The sequence below is a fragment of the Callorhinus ursinus genome, unplaced genomic scaffold, assembly GCF_003265705.2.
Source record: "Callorhinus ursinus isolate GAN/ISIS: 27379988/994484 unplaced genomic scaffold, GSC_fseal_2.0 scaffold7, whole genome shotgun sequence".
Lineage (NCBI taxonomy): Eukaryota > Metazoa > Chordata > Mammalia > Carnivora > Otariidae > Callorhinus > Callorhinus ursinus.
In genome coordinates this window covers 25,272,525-25,295,741 of record NW_027397069.1, presented here as the reverse complement: position 1 = coordinate 25,295,741, position 23,217 = coordinate 25,272,525, and the positions used below count along the sequence as shown (strand labels likewise).

Here is a 23,217-nt window from a genome sequence, read left to right as displayed (position 1 = left end):
TGGATTGGCCTCCAGGTGTAGTAAGAATAGATAACAGAGGATTTGGGTCATCTGGAAAACAGTATTGGGTGGTAATTAAAAGATAAGGGCTTTAGAAACAGGACTTTGAATCACAGCTTTGTATCTAACTGTATGAGCTTGGGCAAGTTGTTAACCTCTCAAAGGCTTTGTTTTCTTTTTTTGCAATAGCCCCTGCCTCCAATGGTTATTGTAAGGATTAAATTAAATTAGATAATTCATGTAAAGTATTTAGCATAATGCCTGACACATGTTCAGTTCTTGGTACGTGGCAGCATTTTGTATTGTTGACATGTGATCCAGAAGAATCCTTCTTGGTCTGAAATGCCTTTCATATAGGTTGATTTATAAATCCTAGCAATACTACAATAAAATAAAACTCTGGAGATTTTTGAATTTGTGCAAAGCAGAATATACTGCCAAGAGTAGTTATCAAAGCAAAATATATTGCCAAGAGTAGTTATCAAAGCAAAATATATTGCCAAGAGTAGTTATCAAGTCAGCCTTAATATACCCTAAATTGTTTCCAATGAACTGGACTAAATGTATACTATAAATAAAAATAATAATGAGAATGCTTATAAAATAATATTAATGTTTTCTATTCAATGCAAACTTTATTTGCCAGGCATTTTATATATAATTTTAAGTACTTATAACAAATGACACAAATTAAATGCAAATTAAAACCACAGTGAGATATCACCTTATACCTGTCAAAATGGCTAGAATCAAAAAGACAAGAAATAATAAATATTGGTGAGGATGTCAAGAAAAAGGAACCCTCCTGCACTGTTGCTGAGAATGCAGATTGGTGCAGCCACTGTATGGAAAACAGTATGGAGGTTCCTCAAAAATTAAAAATGGAATTACCATATGACCTGGTAATTCCACTACTGGGTATTTACCCAAAGAAAACAAAAATACTAGTTAAAAAAGATATATGCATCCTGGTATTCATTGCAGCATTATTTACAATAGCCAAGATATGGGAGCAATCCAAATGTCTATCGATAGATGAATGGATAAAGAAGATGTGGTGTATATACACAGTGAAATATTACTCAGCCATAAAAAGAATGAAATCTTTCCATTTGCAACAATTTGGGTGGACCTAGAAGGTATAATGCTAAGTAAAATAAGTCAGACAAAGACAAATACCATATGATTTCACTCATATATGGAATTTAAGAAACAAAACAAAGAAAGAAAAAAGAGGCAAATGAAAAAACAGACTTTTAAATATAGAGAACAAACTGGTGGTTGCCAGAGAGGAGGTAGTTGGGAAGATGGATGAAATAGATGAAGAGATTAAGAGTACACTTATCATGATGAGCATGGAGTAAACTAACATAACATTGAATATTAATTATACTTCAATAAAAAAATATATATATAATCTTAAGTATTTATAACAATGGCATAAATTAAGTATCAATTTTCATATTTTATAGATGAAGCAGAGTCTCAGAGAGATTAAGGAACATCTCAAAGACTGCACAGCTAGTGAATAGAAGATCAGGGATTCAAAACTAGGTTTATTTTACTTCAGAGCCTTTGTTCTTTCTGATATACCTGCTGAAGTTCAGAGACTATGCCAAGTGGTCTACTCAATTTATCCTTCTGGTTACATGCAGTGAAAATCAACAGGTGACTTTGTCTCCTTAGTGAATATCAAATATTTTGATGCCGATTTCACAACCTCTGAGAGAATCCTACATTCTCTTTTTGCTAGAATCCAGAATCCCTTTAGCTGATTAAATTATTTCCATTGATGTGGATTTCAATTCAATCTAATAGCAACAAGGCACTGTCTTGACAAAGGATGTGCTATTGTTAGGTGTTTTTCTGAGAGGCAATTCTTTCATAACTTTTTCAGTCTGATGAAGCTGAGAATAGCATTATTAACATCTGTCCAGTCCATGGCAAAGAAAAGTTTTAATAGGGAATGGTTTTCCTTCTAGTCGATCTTTTCATGAGATTTACAAAATGATTTCATGAGATTTACAAAAGAATCAGTACAGTATTAAGAGAACAAATCAGTGTTACAAAGACCAAAGATGAATAAAACATAGGTAACTAGGAGGGAGAGACAGGGCTATAACCTAGTAATAAAGTTAAAGGTACCAGGAGAGATAAATGTGTACAATATAGTAGAGGAACCAAGGGGAGGAATGATCTGGTTCATATATGCGAATCCAGGAACTTCTTCAAATAATTGAAAATCATTGAACTGAATATTGAATGTTGGCTATGTGCTTCCAAATGATGAAGGAGAGGAATGGAGTGTGCAGGGAAGCTAATGGTAAAGTAAAGCATCAGACAACTTGGTGATCTATAGAAATGATCCAAGAGGAACACAAACAGAAAGTAAGCAAAATGGTAGACCTATATCCAGCCATATCAGCAATTACCTTAAAAGTCAATGAACTAAACCTGTCTTGTCTAATATGACTGCACTACCATATGTAGCTATTTAAATTTAAGTTAATTAAAATGAAATATAATTACAAATTCAGTTTCTCAGTTACACTGGCCACATTTCAAGGGCTTAATAGCCACATGTGAATAGTGGCTTTCATATTGGATGGTGTAGATGTGGAACATTTCCATCATCACAGAAAGTTCTACTAGACAATGTTGGACACAGGAAAGGTCAAATGGATTAAAAAAAAGAAGCCAGATGCAATTATATATTGTCTGCAAGAGATACATTTTAAATATAAGGATATAGAAAGATATACCATACAAATGTCATATAAAACAGACTTCAGGATAAAGAGTATTATTAGAGAGAAATAGGAATATTTTATAATTAGAAAAGAATCACTTCAACAGGAAACCATAGCAAATATAGATATTAATACCCCTGTGTAGTTTTTTTCCCTGACACCGACTAATTCTCCAATGTTCTGACACCAAGTGGGTGTCCTACAATTCAATTCAATTGAATTCTGATACTACTTGGACTGAGTTAAGGGCTGAGTCCCTCAATCCTATACTCACTTCAGACACCTGTCACAAATGCGATCCTCAGGAGACCTACACTCCTGCTATCCTGACTACAAGGTATGAGGTTTGTACAACCTTCCCTCTGATTCAATAATTCACTAAAATGAATTATGGTACTCAGGAAAGCACTTAACAATTATGGGTTTATTATACAGGATACATCTCAGGAAAGACAAATGGAAGCAATGTTTAGGGCAAGGTATAGGGGGAAGGTGTGCAAAGCTTAATGCCGTCTTTGGGCATGCCACCCTCCCAGCACCTTGATGTGTTCACCAACCCAGAAGTTCCCCAAACCCAGTTTTTTAATGAAAATTTTATTATGTAAGCACAATTGATTAGATCATTGGCCATTGGTGATTGACCCAATCTCCAGTTCCTCTCTCCGTCTAATCACTTGGTTGGCTATTCTGGTGGCCAGTCCCAATCCTGAAGCTATCTAGGTCCCTGCCACATCTATCTCATAAGCATACAAAAGATGGTGAATTCCAGAGGTTTTAGGAGTTCTGTGCCAGGAACCAGAGACAAAGACCAAATATTTCTATTCTACTACACCACCATGGCTCATTATAGAACCTCCAAACCCGTGAAGCAAAATCGACAGAATTAAATGGAGAAACAGATTCCACAATCATATCTGGAGATTTCAGTACTTCTCTCCCACTAATTGAGAAGCGACTAGACAAAAGAGTCAGTAAAGACATAGACGATGTGAACACCACCACCAATCATCAGAACATAACTGATATTTATAGAATGCTACACCCAGCAGCTACAAACTATGTATTTTTTAAAAATGTACATGGTAATAATGGTAGGCTATAATAATGGTAGCCTCAATAAATCAGAAAGGATTAAAACTGTACAAAGTATGTTTTCCTAACCAGAACAATTAAACTGGAAATTGAAAACCTCAAATTTTAGAAATTAAACAAATTTTAAATAATCTGCAGATCAGAGAAGTAGTAAGATAAATTAGAAAATATTTCAAACTGATAACAAAATGACAACATATCACACTTTGTGAGATGCAGCAAAAGCAGCACTTAGAAATTTAATCTTTAAATGTTTTTTTTTAGGAAAGAAGAAAGGTCTAAAATCAAAGTTCTAAGGTTTCATCTTAAGAAGGTTGAAAATGAAAAGCAAAGTGAGGTGGAAATAAATAGAGGGAAAGAAATGATAATAGAAATCAGTGAAATTAAAGAAAAACAACCGAGAAATTTAACAAAGCCAAGACTCGGAGCGGTAGAAGCTGAGTGGTCCAGGGATGCCATCGTGAGGGTGACTGGGCTGAGGGGACAGGGTGTCATTGGGTCATGTGGTCATGCGAAGGGTTTTGTCACCACTCTTGTTTTACCGTAGTGTTTTGAGGCATGTATTATTTTTTTAACAGCATTTTGAAATTTAAAATTTGAGTATAATCTTATCTTGCTCAAAATAAAGTAAATGCCTGCCACTTTTCTATGCCTCCAATTTCTCTCTTTCCCCTTCAGCACTGTTGACAAAAACCTCTTCCTCATTTTTCATTGCCATTATCTTTGCTGGTTCACAGCAATATACAGATGCGTGTGGATTCCATTCAAGATGTAGGGCCTGGGGCACCTGAGTGGCTCAGTTGATTAAGCGTCTGAGTCTGACTTCAGCTCAGGCCACGATGTCACGGTCATGATGTCACGGTCCTGGGATTGAGCTCCACGCTCAGCCAGGATTCTGCTTCTCCCTTTCCCTCTCTCTCTGCCCCTCCCCCTGCTCCTACACACTCACTCACTCTCTCAAATAAATAAAATCTTAAAAAAAAAAAAAAAAAAGATGTAGTGCCGGCAAAGCTGCATTTGGTCTTAGTATAGGGTCTCCAGGAGAGTACTGTCTGGAAGAGAGGGCTACATGTTCTTTCTTCCATTTAACATGCTATTGAAATTTGCAAATGCTGTGTACTTTTGTAAGAATGTGAAGTTACAATTTGGGCTATGGAAAATGACAATTTGATCAATGAATATTTGGTGTTAGTTTTCATTAGAATTTGGATTTTTTTGTTTAGTTTCTTTTCTTAAGTGACAGTCATAAGACTCAATAAAAGTTTGAATAGTTCGGGGCACCTGGTTGGCTCGGGTTAAGCATAGGACTCTTGATTTCTGCTCAGGTTATGATCTCAGGGTCATGAGATCAAGCTCTGTGTTGGGCTCTGTGCTGGGTGTGGAGCCTGCTTAAGATTCTCTCTCTCCCTCTCCCTTGGCAACCCCCTCCACCCACCTCCTGCTCATGCTGGCTCACTCTCTCTCTCTCTCAAAAAAGTTTTGAATAGCTTATGCATAAGCAATTGCATTTTATTATATGATTTCACCATAACATACTTTTGCTTCATTGTGTCTTTTCTCCCTCCCTCCTTCCTTCCTTCCCTCCCTTCCTTCCTTCCTTTCTCTTTCTTCCCTTTCTTTCTTCCTTCCTTCCTCCCTCCCTCCGTTCCTCTTTCTTTCTCTCTCTTTCTTTCTTTCTTTCTTTCTTTCTTTCTTTCTTTCTTTCTTTCTTTCTTCCTTTCTTTCTTCCTTTCTTCCTTTCTTCCTTTCTTCCTTCCTTCCTTCCTTCCTTCCTTTCTTTCTTTCTTTCTTTTTCTTTCTTTCTTTCTTTCTTGTCAAATAAGAAACAAACACCCCTCCCCCAAAGTGTTTAAAGGAGATTTGTGACATCTACTGAAAAGTAGAAAATATAGAGCTTGTTATCTGGAAATTTGTGATATATATGGATTTAGCTATGCCATAGGACTAATATTGTCCTCTGAAGCTAACTACAGTCAATAAAAAAAGCCTCATCTAAGATGATTTTTTGTTCAGTCCACAAATACCAGCATTATCGAAGGGCTCCACTTTGTAGAGGTGCATGGAGAGAGCCAAAAGAATATGTCTTTGAGTCAGACAGACGTGGTTTCAAATACAAGCTGTGCCACCTAGTATTTCTGTAATCTTGATTGTGTCCCTTGAGGGGTTTGAATGTCAATATTTTTAATGCCTACTTCACAAGGTTACAGTGTGCTTTAGAGGAAATAATGCATGTAAAGTGCTGGCACATAGAGGTCCTCTGTGTTCTTCCCTCCTTGACCTGTAATACAATAAACTCTGAGTGACTAGTAGCGTTTGCATTTTCAGAGAGCCAGTGTGGCAGACTGGAAGGAGAAGGCTTTTGAAGCACAGACTAAGCCTTACTCTCCTTTGCCGTTCATTGGCCATGTGACTTGAGACTAATTACTTAACCTCTTTGAATTTCTGTTTCCCCTTGTATAAGAAAAGAAAAATAAGATTGTATCTGTAGACATGTGATGGTTAAAGGAGTTACATAAACATTTAGCACAGTGCCTGGCATAATTAATGCTCAATTAAGAGTAACTTCCAAAAAAAAGAGAGGACTTCAGTTCTATCCTTTTTGTGCTATTACAATTTTTTTTTTAATTAAGGTTTTCTTTCAAAACGTCTTCGATTTTCACTGCGTTCTAATGATCAAAACCCGCAGGGGGTGCCTGGCTGGCTCAGTCCATAAAGAATGCAACTCTTGATCTCAGGGTCATTAGTTCAAGCCCCACGTTGAGTGTAGAGACTACTTAAAAAAAAAAAACCCTCAGGGTTGCAATCAGCAATGTTAGAGCTCAGATCAATTTCTGGTTCAAATACTGGATATTTAATTTTATCTCTGCTTCTGTTTATGAGGGCTAGAGAAGCCAATCTCACTGTTCCACATGCTGCAGAGCAAAAAGATGCTCTTGAGCTCAGTGGAGGTTATTTTTCATAGCTCCAAGAACCTAATCTTTATGATTGATGACTGTTGTTTTAAGATAAATAAAAAGTCCCATCCGAAGAATTCATATCTCAGATTATTGATTTCTATTGAAATTGCCTACCTTTCAGTGCAACAGAGTATATATATGATCAGGGAGGTAAAGAGCAATACTTATTTGATTAAAATTTCTTCAGCTTGATTTTCTTGTTGCTAGTGGCAACCAACAAAAGAATAGATCTAAAATGATAGGTAACAACCACAATGATTACAGTCTATATTTTTATCTTTACCCAGTTGTGATTTTAAAATAGCTTTTCTAGTGCTTATAGTCACAAAAATGATCACTATATATACCACCTTAGATCTATTGACAAATCACACCTACCTAAACAACCCTATTCACTAATGAACCTCTTGCCAGTGCTTGGAGAGTCAACCCCAGGCCACATGTGCCATTGCTACACTAACGCTGTAAGGAAGATGATACTATTTACATTACAGGAATTATTTCCCAAAGTGCATTTCCTATTAACCGCTATGTTTGGATCAGCATAACATTATGTGTTGCAGCAGCATTTACACAGTTTGTATCTTTTTGGAAAATAGTATCACTTCCTAAAAACAAAACAAAACAACTTCATATAATGTATTTAAGAATTTGGAGATTCTGGTATAGAATATACTGGTCTCCAAAGGTGACTAAAAATATACCCTTGGCAGATCTGCTCATAATCCAGTGAAATTCTATTAGAATCCTTTCCAAGGACAAAAGGACATCTTTGTATGCAGGAAAACACTAACTTTACAAAAGCAAGGCACAGCTTAGGGATGTTTGTTGGATCTTCCAAAATTGAACCTCACATACAGGAAAAAAAAACACTAGAGCAGTTCATGACATAATATAGTTTCACTCTTCCTCCAATCATTTTGTTCATTTGCAAGCCAATGGAGAGAATCTTCTAGTACATGATTTGATCTCAGCTTGCAATGATGCTATCTCTCTGACTCTTGGAGTGTCACATTCACATGGACAGGACTTGCAGGGGAGTGCCTTTATCAAACTTACAATAAGACTTCTGCTGGATGGGAAGCCTCTTTGGTGAAAATCTTGTGTGCTAAGTTATGTTTCTTGAGACCACGAAAGGTCCCCCATTCATTGCACGTTAAAGGGCAGGACACCCTGAGGAGGAACACTTTAGCCTGCTAACAGTTACAGCACAGTAGAGGATGGAGTTGGGGAGCAGAGCATTTTCTAATCAGCTGGGAATTAATGGAGCCCATACTCCTGATGAGGGGTGACCCTTGGCAGCAAGACACAACACAGGAAGTATAATGCAGAGAGAGACTCTGAGCTGAGCAAGGCCGAGGGCAGGGGAGGAAGCCAAGAAGTGGTGTGAGAGGATCAAAACCATTTTTTTAAAAGATTTTATTTATTTATTTGACAGAGAGAGACACAGCGAGAGAGGGAACACAAGCAGGGGGAGTGGGAGAGGGAGAAGCTGGCTTCCTGCGGAGCAGGGAGCCCAATGAGGGGCTTGATCCTAGGACCCTGGGATCATGACCTGAGCCAAAGGCAGACGCTTAACAACTGAGCTACCCAGGTGCCCCAAGAGGATCAAAAACATTTTGTCCACTTCAAAAAATTTCCTAAGCCTGGCACTCAAGATCATTTCTAATTGGAAAAAAAAAAACTACTCTTAAAAAAAGTTTGATCTAGCCAAAGTCATGAGATACAAGTGACAGTTCCCTGTTTGCCTTTCTTCTAAATCTGTGCAGTGATGCAACACTGCTTATCTTCTTGCTTAAATTTGCTGCAGGCAATGAAGATCTGACCTTCCTGGCTCTAAGCCGGAGCTGGCTCTGAGTGAGTGTTGCCAGGGTGAAGGTTGGAGTACTGAAGAAGTGATGAGTAAACTGTTAATCTTAACTCTGCTTGCCTTCCCCATGCTCACGCAAACTGGAATGGATTGGAGCCCTCCTTGTTTCTAGGGCTCACTGGGGGATACTATTTATTAAATTAGAAAACAGCTTTGTCTCTGGGAAGAAGAATTTGGCTGCAGTCCTGATCATCAGGCCTTCATCCACTCACTGAGTGTGTGCACTTCTGTGGCACCTCCGTGGCACTCCCCGCGGCACTGGTGGTGCCTTGTGCACACACCCAAGTCTCACTCCATGAAGGGCACATGAGAATATGCTCTCTAGTTTGGTAATTCCCAACATCGGTGATGTTCAATCCCATTCAGTCACATTTGTATTCATTAATTTGAAGCTCTTTCCATTTTCTCTTTGTACTTGGGAGATCCTACACTCACTGTTTTGCCTGAATTTTCTCAGCTTGTCTGCTTCTGACATTTCTCTTCTCAGTAGCTCATTTCTACAAAATCCCCCGAATTTTGAATTTTTGAGAAACCCTAGTGTTTTTGTGAATTTGCTGTATTAGAATCCTCCTTCTTTTCTCCCTTCCTTCCTTCCCTCATTGTCTTCCTGGAGGTATAAATTGTGCAGTAATTCTTTCAATGTGAAAATTGCAATATTTGGACCAGAGTTCTTGTTGCTGCTACAATCACAAATTTAGTGACTTAATATAATTTTATTTTCTACATTTCTGGAGGTCAGAAGGCTGGAATGGCCTCATTGGGTTAAAACCAATGTGTCATCAGGGCTGTGTTACTTTTAGAAACTCTAGGAGAAACCTGCTCCTTGCTGGTTCCCCCTTCTACAGTCTGCTTGCATTCCTTCTGTGGTGGCCTCTTCCATCATCAAAGACAGCAGTGGCCAATCAAGTCTTTCACACTCATCACTGACTTTATTTCCCTCCTCATAGCTCCTTCTCTGACTCTTACACTCTTGCCCCCCTCTTTTCATTTATAAGGATCCTTGTTACAAGGGTCCTTTACATTGGGCTCACCCAGATAATCCAGGATAATCTCCCCATCTCAAAATCCTTGATTTAATCACATCTTCAAAATCTTTTTTTCCATGTAAAACAGTATATTCACAGATTCTAGGAATTAAGATATGAATATATCGGGTGGGGTGGGGGAAGGTTATTATTCTGCTTACTATAGCCCTAATGAGCTCTTAAAAATAAAATAAGGTTGTTTATTCCTTTCAGGTTGAAAGGATAGCTGCATCTAACCTAGATTCTGAATCTCCAAATCTTGGCCCAAATGCTTGCTCATCTTCTCTGCCTTAAGTCCAGTAGAACAGTATCAGATGTAATACTTTCATGGAAGAGTATATTCCATTATAGACCAGAATGAATCCTTTATGTATGTAGGTAATACACATTTTAGTGAGCTGAAAATGAGCTTGACTCTGCAAAATGTCACCTTATATTTTGGCACTTTTACAACTAGTTTCAAACACTTGATCATTTTAGTAATAGTATATGAATACTATTTTGTGTGCTATAATATTTCCCAACTTTTGTCCTTATGTTTTTGTACTTCGTTTTCTTCTTTTTCCAAGAAAATTAGATGAAAATGCTATAATATTTTCTTGGAAATAAAAAGATATGACCTGTAATGACTGCAATGATATAATTACCATTATTCTATTGTAGTGAATTTTAGACCAGGATGATTTATAAGATATAGTAAAAGCATCAATAAACATCATTTAGTCTGCCAGTCCTGTGTGTTCATGGGAATTAAATGACACTCCTGTTCTTGAAGAATCCATAGTTTACTAGGAGAAAGAGATCATGCACAGAAGAGAGAATTGGCAACCTGTGGGAGCAAAACTCATACTAGAAAATTAAATAAGGTGATTCAAATTTTGTTAGTAGAGGACATTCAGACTATAAACATGCAAGCAAAGGTATTTCCTTGGAAATTGGAGGTAAATGTCACTTTCTTAAGTTTGTATTTGGAACAAAGGAGGTTAGCAATTACAATACATTGTTGAAATAAAATTTCTAATTTGAAACATCTTTATATTTATTTACATATTTCTTCTTGATGTCGTATTAAAAGATTTGATGATATTAATGAATAGGAAACAATGTACAGAACATTAAAATGGGTATTTCAGAGATTAGAAAAGAAAAGCAATTAAAATATGTATCTTTCTTGTTGGGATTTTTGTTTATAAAATACCATTGAGTATCTATCTCCCAAAGGAATACAGAGGACATAGGTTTGTGGAGGAAGAGTAAGAACAACATAGTTATTACTCCTGATGAATGGGGATGACAGGCAGGTCCATAACATTAATTTAATACAAAAATAATATAAATGATTAAATCTTAGAGACACATATACAATTACCTATGGTAGTGTGGAGATAATTACATTAAGAATTAGTTGTTAGGAAAGACGAAAGATTAAGAGACTAAGAGTTATTCTTGAGTAACTGCCAAAAATGCCCATATTAAGAAAAAAAATCTTCTTTAAAAGTATTTTGTACCCTTGAATCCCTTTGATGTAGCTTTAGTATATTCATTCAGGAGAAGATACAACTAGATTTGTGACAAGACCATGTGATCATCTTCTCTTGCTTTTGTCTACCTATCCTGAGTTGCCTTAGATTGTAGCTTTGGGAAAAAGCTTATTTGATCAATGTAGCGTTGCATTTCCTAGTTCAAAGGATCAAAAATTTACTCTGCATGTATGTGGCTGCAATTGGGTTGAGGTCACATTAAATATGGTTATAATGATGGGGCCGGTTGGCTGGCACAAATGAGGATGATTGAGAATCACTATCTTGTGTCATGAGATCTGCATCCACTTGCCACCGTTTGCCAAATGATGCTTTATCCCCCTTGGAATTGTGCTTGGTGGTTTTGGGTGAACAATATAATTCAATAATAGTAATTCTAATCTTGTTGGTAGATGGCTAATCAGCTTTTATGTCTATATGACACCACAATAACCCTATTGTTGTTTTAATTGCCTGAATTTGTTATTTTGGCTATATAACATCTTTAGAGTGAAAGTCACAATACATTGCTGAATAGGACTGTAAGGAAATTTTAGGTGAAATTTCCTTTGGAAATGAAGACCACTGTGATGGACTGAAGGGACCATGGAATACTACTATGCTGTGGCTCTGAGGTCTGCAGGAGCCCTGTGGTGGCCTATAGAAGCAGGGAGAATGATGGCTCAGCATAACTAGGTCTCTGACTATTTTAAGACATGAACGTCTGAATGACAGGAACCCAGTAATATCAAATACCATTCCCTAGGAAGAGAGGTGGGCTAAGTCTTTGCAGTTTGGGTAATATATAAGCTGAGTCAGAGATGCCAAAAGATTTTTAAAAGATTTTAAAGATTATTTTTCAAATTAAAAAAAATCCAAAAAAGATTTTGTATACTTAAAAAATACATTGTATACAAAAAAAAAACATTTCCAAGTTAGAAACAATTTTTGCTTTAAAAAATAGGCTTGGGGTGCCTGGGTGGCTCAGTCAATTAAGCATCCGACTTGTGATTTTGGCTGAAGTCATGATCTCAGGGTTGTGAGATGGAGCCCTGCATGGGACTCTGTGCTCTGCTTGGGATTCTCTCTCTCTCCCTTTCCCTTTGCCCCTCCCCCTGCTTTGTGGGTGGGCATTCTCTCTATCAATAAATAAATAAAATCTTTAAAAAAAAGACTTAAATAATAGCCTCAATTGTTTATTAAGTTGATCTTTCTCATTTCAGAAACTTATTTCCAAGGCAAGGTCCTGTATTTGATATTGTTTGTTCCCCAGAGAATTAAAGGCTTGAAGGACACTAGGGCCAAGAGCGTATGGCTGACACAAAGAGGCAGCTAAGGCCATTCGAAATTCCCTCTTGTGAGAAAGTGGTTTGGGCCTCCATTGTCCAGATTAGCTGTCTATTTACTAGAGTATCATTCAGTTTCCTCCTCCTTCTGCCTGGGTCCACTATCAGCATGACAGAACTAGAATGACTGTAAATCTGACCAGTGATTTATTGTGGCCAGTCCATAAACTTGAGGAGCGACAGGAGCATGGGAATGTCGGTGCCTTTGCCATGCAAGGTGAGCTCTGTGTTTTGCCATAACTGAGTTCTGTGAACTCTGGCCATATCACATTATTCTTCATGATAGAGAGCTACCCTTAGACACTGAACTTTCCTTGGAAGGGATTATATAGTCAAAACTGTGTGGAGCTTTTATGTGTGTGGTGTTAAAAATTTAGTGTATAAAACTATCCATTGTTAAGGGAAGACTGGCATGTTAGAAGCACAAATTGATGCTCATTTAGGCATATTGCTTTAAGTGTTGTAAGGCATTAATGCAAGCATTTTGTAGAAATGTTATGTTTTTGCTTAAAAGACTTGGGGCAATTGATGTGCTTCAGCAACCTTTGGTTTTATGTATCCCTCCCTTTTTTTTGAATTTTATTTTATTTTTTTATAATTTTTCTATTTAAATTCAATTAACGTATAGTATATTATCAGTTTCAGAGGCAGAGTTCAGTGATTCATCAGTCTTACATAACACCCAGTGCTCATTACATCACATGCCCTCCTTAATGTCCATCACTCAGTTACCTCATCCCCCAACCCACCCTCTCCTCTAGCAACCCTCAGTCTGTTTCCTATGATTAAGAGTCTCTTAAGGTTTGTCTCCCTCTCTGATTTCGTCTTGTTTTATTTTCCCCTCCTTTCCCCTAGGATCCTCTATTTTGTTTCTTAAGTTCCACATATGAGTAAGATTATATGGTAATTGTCCTTCCCTTTACCCGACTCTCCTGGCTACTTGGCTATGCATCCTCTTCCAGCACTTCTGTACTAGAGTGAGCCTGTGGGTGCAGCACTTCCTCTGGGTTTCCATATAAACGGCAATTAGATTGGAGTTTGGGTTTTGTAAGATATACAATTTCTCCTTTTTATTTTATTGCATTGGAGAAATAAGGATAATATTTACCTTGCATATTTATTTTAATAATGATCATAAACATACGTAAAGTGCTCAGGAAACTAACTAGAATGTATGTTCATCCAGGAAATGTCTGTGGTTTTTATTTGTTTCCCTTTAGTGTGGATATTCAAGAAATGTTGCCAAATAAGAGACTGCTCAGATACAAACACAAGAGCACATGCTGAAACTGCCTTTGAAAATGCACCCAGCTGGCTGCTCTAGACAAACTCTTAGGAAGAAAACCTTCCTCATCTAATTCATAAATGGGAAGTGGGATTGCCAGGCCTAACTGGCTTATTTATTTATTTTTTGTTTGATTAAACTATGTATTGCTGAATAACTGTGACAACATTAAGAAGAAGGTGTACTAGGAAAGTGAGGGATGACCTTTCACGAAGCAGTGTTATAACCATCTCTATATGTGGAAGAACCTAGAGATGATTCCATACAGGAAACACTCTGTATGCGTGGCGTGGTCTCTGGCAAGTAGCTGATAATCGGCAAGTATGTGTGTGTGTACCAACTTGACTGGTGTGTGTGTGTGTGTGTGTGTGTGTGTGTGTGTGTGTCTGTCTCACATGAATATATCCTATATTATGGCTCTCTCTCTCCATATATACAGGGGAAAGCATGAAACAATGTGGAAGTAGGCAACCATCAGTTTGCTCTTTGTATTTATAAGACCTGATTCTGCTTTTTCTTTGTTTGCTTATTTGTGTGTTTTGTTTTTTAGATTCCACATGAGTGAAGTCACATGGTGTTTGTCTTTCTCAGGAGAGGAGGACGGGGGGATGGGCAAAAATGGGTGAAGAGGCCCTCTTCCGCGGCGGCGAGCAGAGCAATCCGGCGCTCCTGCGCTCCGGGACGGCAAGGGTCGCGGTGCGCCTGCGCCTGGGCGGGAGCGGAGGGGCTGGCCAGGGGGGCGCTTTAGAGACCCGGCCTTTCCTTTAGTTTTTCCCTTTCTCGCCCCCGCGGAGGCTTTCTGGAAGGGGCCTGCGCGGGGGACTTGGAGCTGAAGTGGCCGAGCTGTCCGGAGGGTCCTGAGTGAGCGCTTCGAGGACCCAAGATTGTCTAAAACCACAGGGAAAATGGTGGAAAATTCACCGTTGCCATTGCCAGAAAGAGCGATTTATGGCTTTGTTCTTTTCTTAAGCTCCCAATTTGGCTTCATCCTGTATCTCATGTGGGCATTTATTCCTGAATCTTGGCTAAACTCCTTAGGATTAACCTATTGGCCTCAAAAATACTGGACAATTGCATTGCCCGTCTACTTCCTCATTACTATAGTAATTGGTTATGTACTCTTATTTGGAATAAACATAAACATGATGAGTACCTCTCCACTCAACTCCATTCATACAATCACAGATAACTATGCTAAAAATCAACAGCAGAAGAAATACCAAGAAGAGGCCATCCCAGCATTAAGAGATATTCCTATTAGTGAAGTAAACCAAATGTTCTTCCTGGCAACTAAATAACTTTATGCCAAAAACTAAATTGTATGGAGACTAACACCGAGCATTTACTATAATTTTTTATATAATAATTTTGACCATAATTATTTTGACTCTCTCTCGTACCCAATATTGAAATGTAAACAAAGTAAGTTGATTCTTTTAGATTAAATTATATTAATATTATAAAAGTTCTTGAGTATTAGTTATTAATGAAGAGAATAAATAAAATACTGCATTACCATATAGCAGACTTGTTAAAAAAATAAGTATCAGTAAAAACAAGAAGTCCCTCCAAAAAAAAAAAAAATGGGTGAAGAGTAATGGGCCTCCAGTTATGGAATAAATAAGTCATGGGAATAAAAGCCACAGCATAGAGGATATAGTCAATGATATTGTGATAGCGTTGTAATGGGCAGACATGGTGGCTGCACTTGTGGTGAGCACAGCATAACATATAGAGAAGTTGAATTACTGTGTTGTACACCTGAACCTAACGTAACATTGTGTGTCAACTATACTCAAATTCAAAAAAAGACAAAAAGGAAAACAAAATAAAGATGTGAACATAAATGCTGATTTTTGTTTATCTATCTATCCATCTATTATCAATATTTAATTTCATGCTCTTTATGCTCTCCCCAGCATATCAGGGCTAGAAGCCTGAGAACCCTGTTTTCCAGACTCCTTTGCTTTTGGTTCTGCTTATAATTTATGTTCTGTCAATGAAATGATCTCATGCAAGATCCTGACGGTAAAATATAGGCTCAGTGAAACCATATATGAAAAAAATAAGAATTCCTTTGCAATTACAAATAATAATTTTCCTCGTTTATTGGTTTTGTAAGTTTGGAATTGTGATCAGAGAACTTTCCCCCTTTACAGCAAGAAAGAGCTATTCAGCTTTCACTGCAATGATTGAATCCTTTATTAGAAAAAAAAGGGGAATGAATTTTTTTTCTTTTAGCTGACTTTTAATGTGACATTGTTTGAGAGACTGAGCACAAGATTTTTAAACAGATGACAAGGCTGTCACCTTTGAGTGGCATAAATTTAGTGGCAACAGTAGAGTTTTTATTATGATTTCTTTAAAGTATGAACCCCCAAAGTTATTCCTCTATGCCTTCATGATGAAATTACATTGAGTGGCAACGTTTAAAACAGTGATTGGGAGAAAGGTGAGTATGAGGAAGGCAGTATAATTTTCATCTAAGGAAATAGCGCTAGACTTGTGGGAAGGTAATTGTATGTATTACTGAGCAATGTGATGATCCTCCCATGTGAAAAGTTCCATCTCCAAGAAGCATTCAGTCAGGTGAGCTATCAACTACATCTGGCCTTTGATAAACACATCCACTTTAATAGCAGTCCCTGAGATGAAAGGTTTGGATTCTTTCAAGGAATCACAAATTCATGGCATTCAATCTCGGCAGCCTGAAAATATGAAATAAAAACTCTAGCATGCTGCCTTGAAAACCCTCAAATTATACTGGAATCCTACTTTCAGACATAAAAGGAAGACATACGTAGGACATAGCATGTTATTAATTAATTCATCTCTCTTTCTTTTATATATCTTTTATTTATTGATTTGAAAGAGAAAGAGAGAAAGAAAACAAGCAGGGGGAGCAGCAGAGGGAGAGGGAGAAGCAGGCTCTCCTCTGAGCAGGGAGCCCGTTGTGGGACTCGAACCCAGGACCCTGGGATCATGACCTGCGCAGAAGGCAGACGCTTAACCGACTGAGCCACCCAGGCATCCCAATTCATCTCTCTCCTTACCCCTAAAATGATTTTAAGCAACTGGCTATGATGGGAAAGTAATGCTTCTTGGCCTGGTGTAGAATGAGGAATTGCCCAAGATGATCCCTAAGGTTTCTTCCATACTACACCCTTTATGAGAAAATCTGGGGAGTCTGTCCTTCAAAACTTCATTACAAGGGACCATAAGGTGAAGTCTTAATAATAAACCTCCTTATGGGGTATTTAAGATAGACCTAACTTTATTTTAGAATCTACCTGGTATTTGGACTGTTGTGATTCTGAAGCTTACATGTATTCACAGTGTTGTTGTAAACTTAATTCCCTTGAAAGTTAGAAGACAAGGATTTATTCTCTGTTCTTGTTACTAGCTTGGTGAATTTGGCAAATGCTTGTTACCTTTCAGTGGTGCAAATTTAGTAACAGCAGGAGAATGTCTTATTACAATCCTTATATTACATGAATTCTAAAACTAAGTTTGGCGATTTGGAGGAAAGGTAGTTAGGAGGACATTTTACTTTTCATCTAATGAAACAACGTTTAACTTGCGAAAGGTAATTGTAGTATTACTGGAAAAAGTGGAGTTTCTTCTCTGACTAAATAGACTTCCTTTTGAAGCAAAGGGTGTCAGTTTTATCCTGTTGGGAAATTTTTCTAGCCAATATTTTATGTGTTTTAAAAAAAGAGTTTAAGCAACATAATTCACAATAACCAAAAGGTAGAAGTAACTCAAGTGTCCATCAACAGCTGAATGAAGGAACAAATGTGATATATACATAAGTGGACTATTAGCCTTAGAAAGGAAGGAAATTCTGACACTTGCTGCAATGTGAGTGAAACTTGAGGACATTATGCTAAGTGAAAGAAGCCAGTCACAAAGGGACAAATATTGTATGATTTCGCTTATGCAAAGTACCTGGAATAGTCCGATTCATAGAAACAGAAAGTAGAATGATGCCTGTCAATGGCTGGAGGAGAGGGACATGGGGAATTAGTGTTTAATGGGGATAGAGCATCAGTTTGGGAAGATGAAAAAGTTCTGGAGATGGATAGTGGTGAAGGTTGGGTAACAGTGTGAATGTACTGAAATCTATAATACTGTAAACTTAACAATGGTTAAAACGGTAAATTTTATATTATGACTCTTTTAACCCAATTAAAAAAATAAATTTAAAAAGAAAGTTTAAAATGACTTCAACTGCATCTTCACGTTTATCCCTTTTCCTAATTTAAGAGGGAAATAAGTCCTGTTTCTCCAAAATTCTGTGTCCCAGCTGCTTTAAGGCTGAATAAAATGTCACCAGTGGTTTTTTGCCTCTTTTAAGATGTCTTGTTTGGTAGGCCATCAGCTTTGAGACACATCTTTGTGGCTTTGAATTCAGATAAAATAGAGTTGTCTCTAAATTGCATCTTGTGGTTGTTTTACAATTAAAAACATGGAAGGTAAATTTAGAAAAATAATGTTACCATCTTGGAAAATTGCCTTTTGGGAGATTAAACACATGACAGTTTATATTAAAGATGAGATATTACCATGTCTTCTTACTGAGTGTATTTTAAAATGCACATTTTGGCATCAAGTTAAAGATGCTTATAAAATATTTTCTTGTTTGTTAAAGGGAACCCCACTTATTGATGATATGCTTCTTGTTCCTCTATGAATATTTGACCAAATCTTTCTGTTATTTTACCTTTTTATGGTGCTTAAAGTAAGCTAATAATGCCCTGAAAAGTTGTTTATTTTTCTATTTATTTTCTGTTATAATAACTCTCATGAATACCTTTATGTGTCAAAGTTTCATGCCAATAATACTAAAGTGAGAATAATTTTTCCATTTTTTAAAGTAAAGTTACAATGATCTATTAAGTGTTTAAAATTCAGGTTCTCATCCAAAAACTTGCATAATATTTATTTTAGAATAGTACCTACCCCCACCCCAGATGGGTGGTGAAAGATAAGAGGAAAGAGGGCACCACGCACCTAGACATATTTTTGACAGAATATAAGGCACCTTGAATTTTTCCTCCTTAATAGTCCCTTTTTAAATGAGTTTGTTATTACTTATGTTTTGGCAGAAAATTTTCATAAATGCTTAATTCTTTTATAGATAAAATAATTTAGAGTAAAATAACCATCACAAAGAAGAGCCAATAACTTGTAACATAGTCCTGAATTTAAAGGTGAAAGCATTTATAATGTAAGCACAAAGACACTTGGAAGTTCAAGAAAGTTATTAGCAGAGAAGTCCTGTAAGTCATGAGTGTCTGCAGGGGCAGGGACGGGTGAGGCAGAACTTTTAAAGTTAAATACATCTTGGGCAGTAGGGACCATGGCTTTGGACAGAATTCCCTATATTTTTTCTCCTCCCAACTCTGTTGCAAAATGTAGAGTTTCAAGTGCTCCCAGATGGTTATGTCAGTGAGAGTGAATTTAATGGTGGAAAGGCTGTCTGTTGGAGTCCATGGGGAGTCAGTTATTTCCCTATGAATGGCTCAAATTTATTTTGGGTCAGTCTGAGTAAATGCTTTTTCACATGGTGAAAGTGAGCTCTTCTGTGGCACTTTCTATGAAAGCCAGATATCATGGCAAAGATAGGACAGCTCCTCAGTCCTTTATGGGCAATTCCTAAATCCAAACTCTTCTGAAAACTCAGACTTTGTTTTCACAACTTCATTGATGATGGAATTGGAGCTGACCTGATGTGACTATTCAGAGATTTAACTACTTCTACTTATTATAAATATTTGTACATTGAACTGTAGAATATTAGTGTTTGATTACAGATGCTGCCCTAAAGTCTGCCAGGAGTGTTCTATAATGTGATATATGCACAAAAATCAGAACATTTCTGAATTCCCAAACATCTCTGGCTGTAAGGGACTCAGAAAAGGGATTTGGGTCTATACTACTAACATATTTGTGTTACTACTACTGAGTAATGATATTCTTTCACAAAACAAATATTTATTATATGCATATTGTGTCACGCACACTGCCAAGTGTGGGGTATACAATTATGAGGAAAACATATAATTCCTACTGTCTAGTTGGGGAAACAATCACATGTAGAGCTGTGTAATTACAGATATATCTCTATCTATCTGTATATATTTATATTATGTGTATTTAAATATACCAGATATAGAATTATATGTAATATTATATGCAGTATATCATATACATATTAAATATATGCTATATATAATTTTATATTGATATAGATAACCATATGTATAGGTATATAATTACAAATCGTGTTAGATTGTATGAAAGAAAAGAACAGAGTTCAGGAAAAAATAGGGGAAGGCCTAATGTAGATTAATGAATCAGGGAATATTTGAATGGAAACCTGAAGAATTACTGGAGTAGACAGGTGAAGGGGATGGGGAAGATATCTCAACTAGAGGAAACAGGTTGTGCATAGGTACAGGCAGATGTGAAGGGTAGAAAAAGACTATATGCTTAGTGCATGGCAAGGGATAAGAGACTAAAATGAGATGCACCTTTAGAAGCAACTGAGGCTAGATTATTCTGAATGGGCCATGGAAAAGACAAATGTTATTCTACTTGCTGCAGAGTGATATAATAAAATTTAATTTTTAAATTATCATTATAGGATATAATAGGAATTCTAAGAATGAATTGGAGTTGTGCAAAATTGAAAGAACATAAAAAGCATTTCAGATGAGAGATGATGGAGGAAAGACCAGAGTGAAAGAAGTGGAGATGAAGAGAAAGAGATGGAGTTAAAATTTAATTTGGAGAGAAGACTGGCAAGGCTTAGTAATGGATTGTCCATAGCAGTTGAGGGAGAGGCTTGCTATTTTCTGGGTGAATGGTGGTGTCATTTCCTAAGACAAATAAGACTGGAAGAGGGTGGGTATTGTTTTGGGCTGGGGTGAGGGGAGAGCAAGAGTTCCATTTTAGACACATTAAGTTTGTGATGTCCAAGTGGACATCCAAGTGGACATGTCAAGTAGACATTTGGGTACACAGATCTGGAGCTGAGATATAAATTTGGAGGCTATGAATTTGGGAGTTATAATACAGATGGATTTAAAGCATAGGAATGGATGAGGATACTTAAAGAATGAAGACAGAGAAGAAGGTCAGATGCTGACCTTCAGCCTTTTTGGGGAATTTCAACATTTAAAAATCAGGCAGAAGAGGAAAAATCCACAATGGGGCATGAGAAGGAGGGACCAGACTGGTAGGAGAGAAACCCGGTGAGTGTGATATCAAAAAATCCAGGAGAAAAGGGTTTTAAGAAGCAAGTGCTCAAGAATGTTGAATGCTGCAAAGAAGCAGGAGAGAAGGGGTCTGAATGGCTCATTGTTTTTGACAACTAGGGGGTAACTTGTGGCCTTAGTGAGACCAGTTTCTATAACTGGACTGTGGTAGGTCAATCAGTGATGGGGTGGGTTCGGTTTTTTGTTTGTTTGTTTGTTTGTCTTCCAGAAGCTTAGTTGTGAGGGGGAACAGAGAAACAAAGATAAATAGAGACAGATGCAAGGGCAAAGAGATTATTCAAAAGATAGGAACTATGAGCACATGTCTGAATGCTGACAGGGAATAATGAGGGGAGAGAAGATGCCCAGGAAAAAAGGGATCCAAGGAGTTGAGGTCACTGCTTACTCTGTATCATGGTACTATGGTATTACATACATGAACCCACTTTAATACTTACAACACCACTAGAAATAAGTATCACAGCTGAAACACCTCTTTCCATTCCAAATAGCTAGGAAGTCCAGTGAGAATAGTTCCCGGCTTACTCATGTCTACTAGGAATATCCTTGGAGTTCAAAGGAAAGTGCAGATGTTTCTGTCCTGCTCCCCTTGTTTGTCTCCGGTCCCTGCCAACTTTGCTCTCAGCAGGGGCTCACGGACTCCTTCCTCCCTTGGTCTCCTTCTTTCTCATCCTCATTTCCACATCATCCTCTGCCCTCTCCCTCAGTCCTGACTTTGTGTCACTGTACTACTTTTACTTACATTAGTAAATTTTCTTTACATTATATCCCCCATTCTTGGGAAGCATCCATAAAGTTCACATGGCGCATCTTGGATTTACTCAATTAAATGACTGTTGTGCACTAGGTACTGTACTATACAGTGGTGAACAAACAGATATGGGGCTTATGTTCTAATGTGTGTGTATGTATGGAGGAGTACAAATTCTTGGTGATTGAACCAATAAATTATTTTTAAAAGATAATTTCAGGTTATGATGAATTCTATGGACAAAATAAACCAGAGTAATGTGATGCGGAACTGAATGTTTCCTTTAGATTGAGAGGTCAGGAAAGTTCTGAATACTAAGCTAAAAGACCCCTCTCCACTGAGGGTGAGGATGGAAACAAAGAGAACCCACTGTGACCTACTGGGGAGAATGATAAAAATCAAAAGAGTGAAGGGGAAGGGAATGTGGTCTAGCAACCTACTCCCATTTCACAGACAAAGATGCAGAGGGCAGTTACCTCATCTGCTCAAGGCCTTCTGACTCAAAAGGGATAACATTATGATTCCAGGCTCTGTCTAGTTATTTCCTGAATAAAAGTACCAGTTCTAAGCCTACAGCATTTCCCAGGAAGCCTCGAACAGACTAATTTACCTGGCTCTACAAGTGAGGCTATTACCAAAATAAGCATCTTTGGATGAAATTATGTATATGCAAAAGCACTGTGAACCTTTTGGAGACAGTGGACAATGTCAAATCAAGATTTTCACTGCCACACCATGTTATCATTGTGAAATGTCATTTTTTTAGATAGGTCTTAAAATTCTGCCAAAGGCCACTTAGTCTTTCCCTTCTCTTCTAGGAAGGAATGTGCCTAAATTTTCCCAGAAAGATGGGTGTTCCCTTCAGAGAAATAGATTGCTCAACCTTGCTCAGTGGCAGCCAACTACAGAAAATCATAATAATTAAGGCAGGAATTTTCTTTTTTTTTTTATATCCTACCAAAAGTATTACATGGAAATCCAAGACTCTGTATGGTGGTCTGTTCTTCACCATTGCAGAAAAGGATCTAGAAATTGCTTTTTTTTTTAAAGATTTTATTTATTTATTTGAGAGAGAGAGAGAGAGAAACAGCATGAGAGGGGAGAAGGTCAGAGGGAGAAGCAGGCTCCCCGCTGAGCCAGGAGCCTGATGTGGGACTCCATCCCAGGACTCCGGGATCATGACCTGAACCGAAGGCAGTCGCTTAACCAACTGATCCACCCAGGTGCCCTAGAAATTGCTTTTGCTTGATTGGTTTGACAGTCCCTCCAAGATTCCCACCAAATACCTGGGGTGTACCATGAGGTATAACTATGGAGCATGGCTTTGTAAAGTATGGA

At 37.5% G+C, this 23,217-nt stretch overlaps 2 protein-coding genes across 3 annotated transcripts in view; both read left to right on the top strand.

Moving 5' to 3' along the window:
• SCEL (sciellin) overlaps window positions 1-23,217 on the top strand; it is a 307,279-nt gene that overhangs the window by 131,930 nt on the left and 152,132 nt on the right. The gene's annotated exons all lie outside the window — the stretch shown is intronic.
• Window positions 14,512-15,179, top strand: LOC112826772 (phosphatidylinositol N-acetylglucosaminyltransferase subunit P-like). Its single transcript, XM_025875054.2, has 2 exons — window positions 14,512-14,541; window positions 14,729-15,179. Exon 2 carries the CDS (start codon window positions 14,751-14,753, stop codon window positions 15,141-15,143), a length of 393 nt encoding a protein of 130 aa, XP_025730839.1. The 5' UTR covers window positions 14,512-14,541; window positions 14,729-14,750; the 3' UTR covers window positions 15,144-15,179.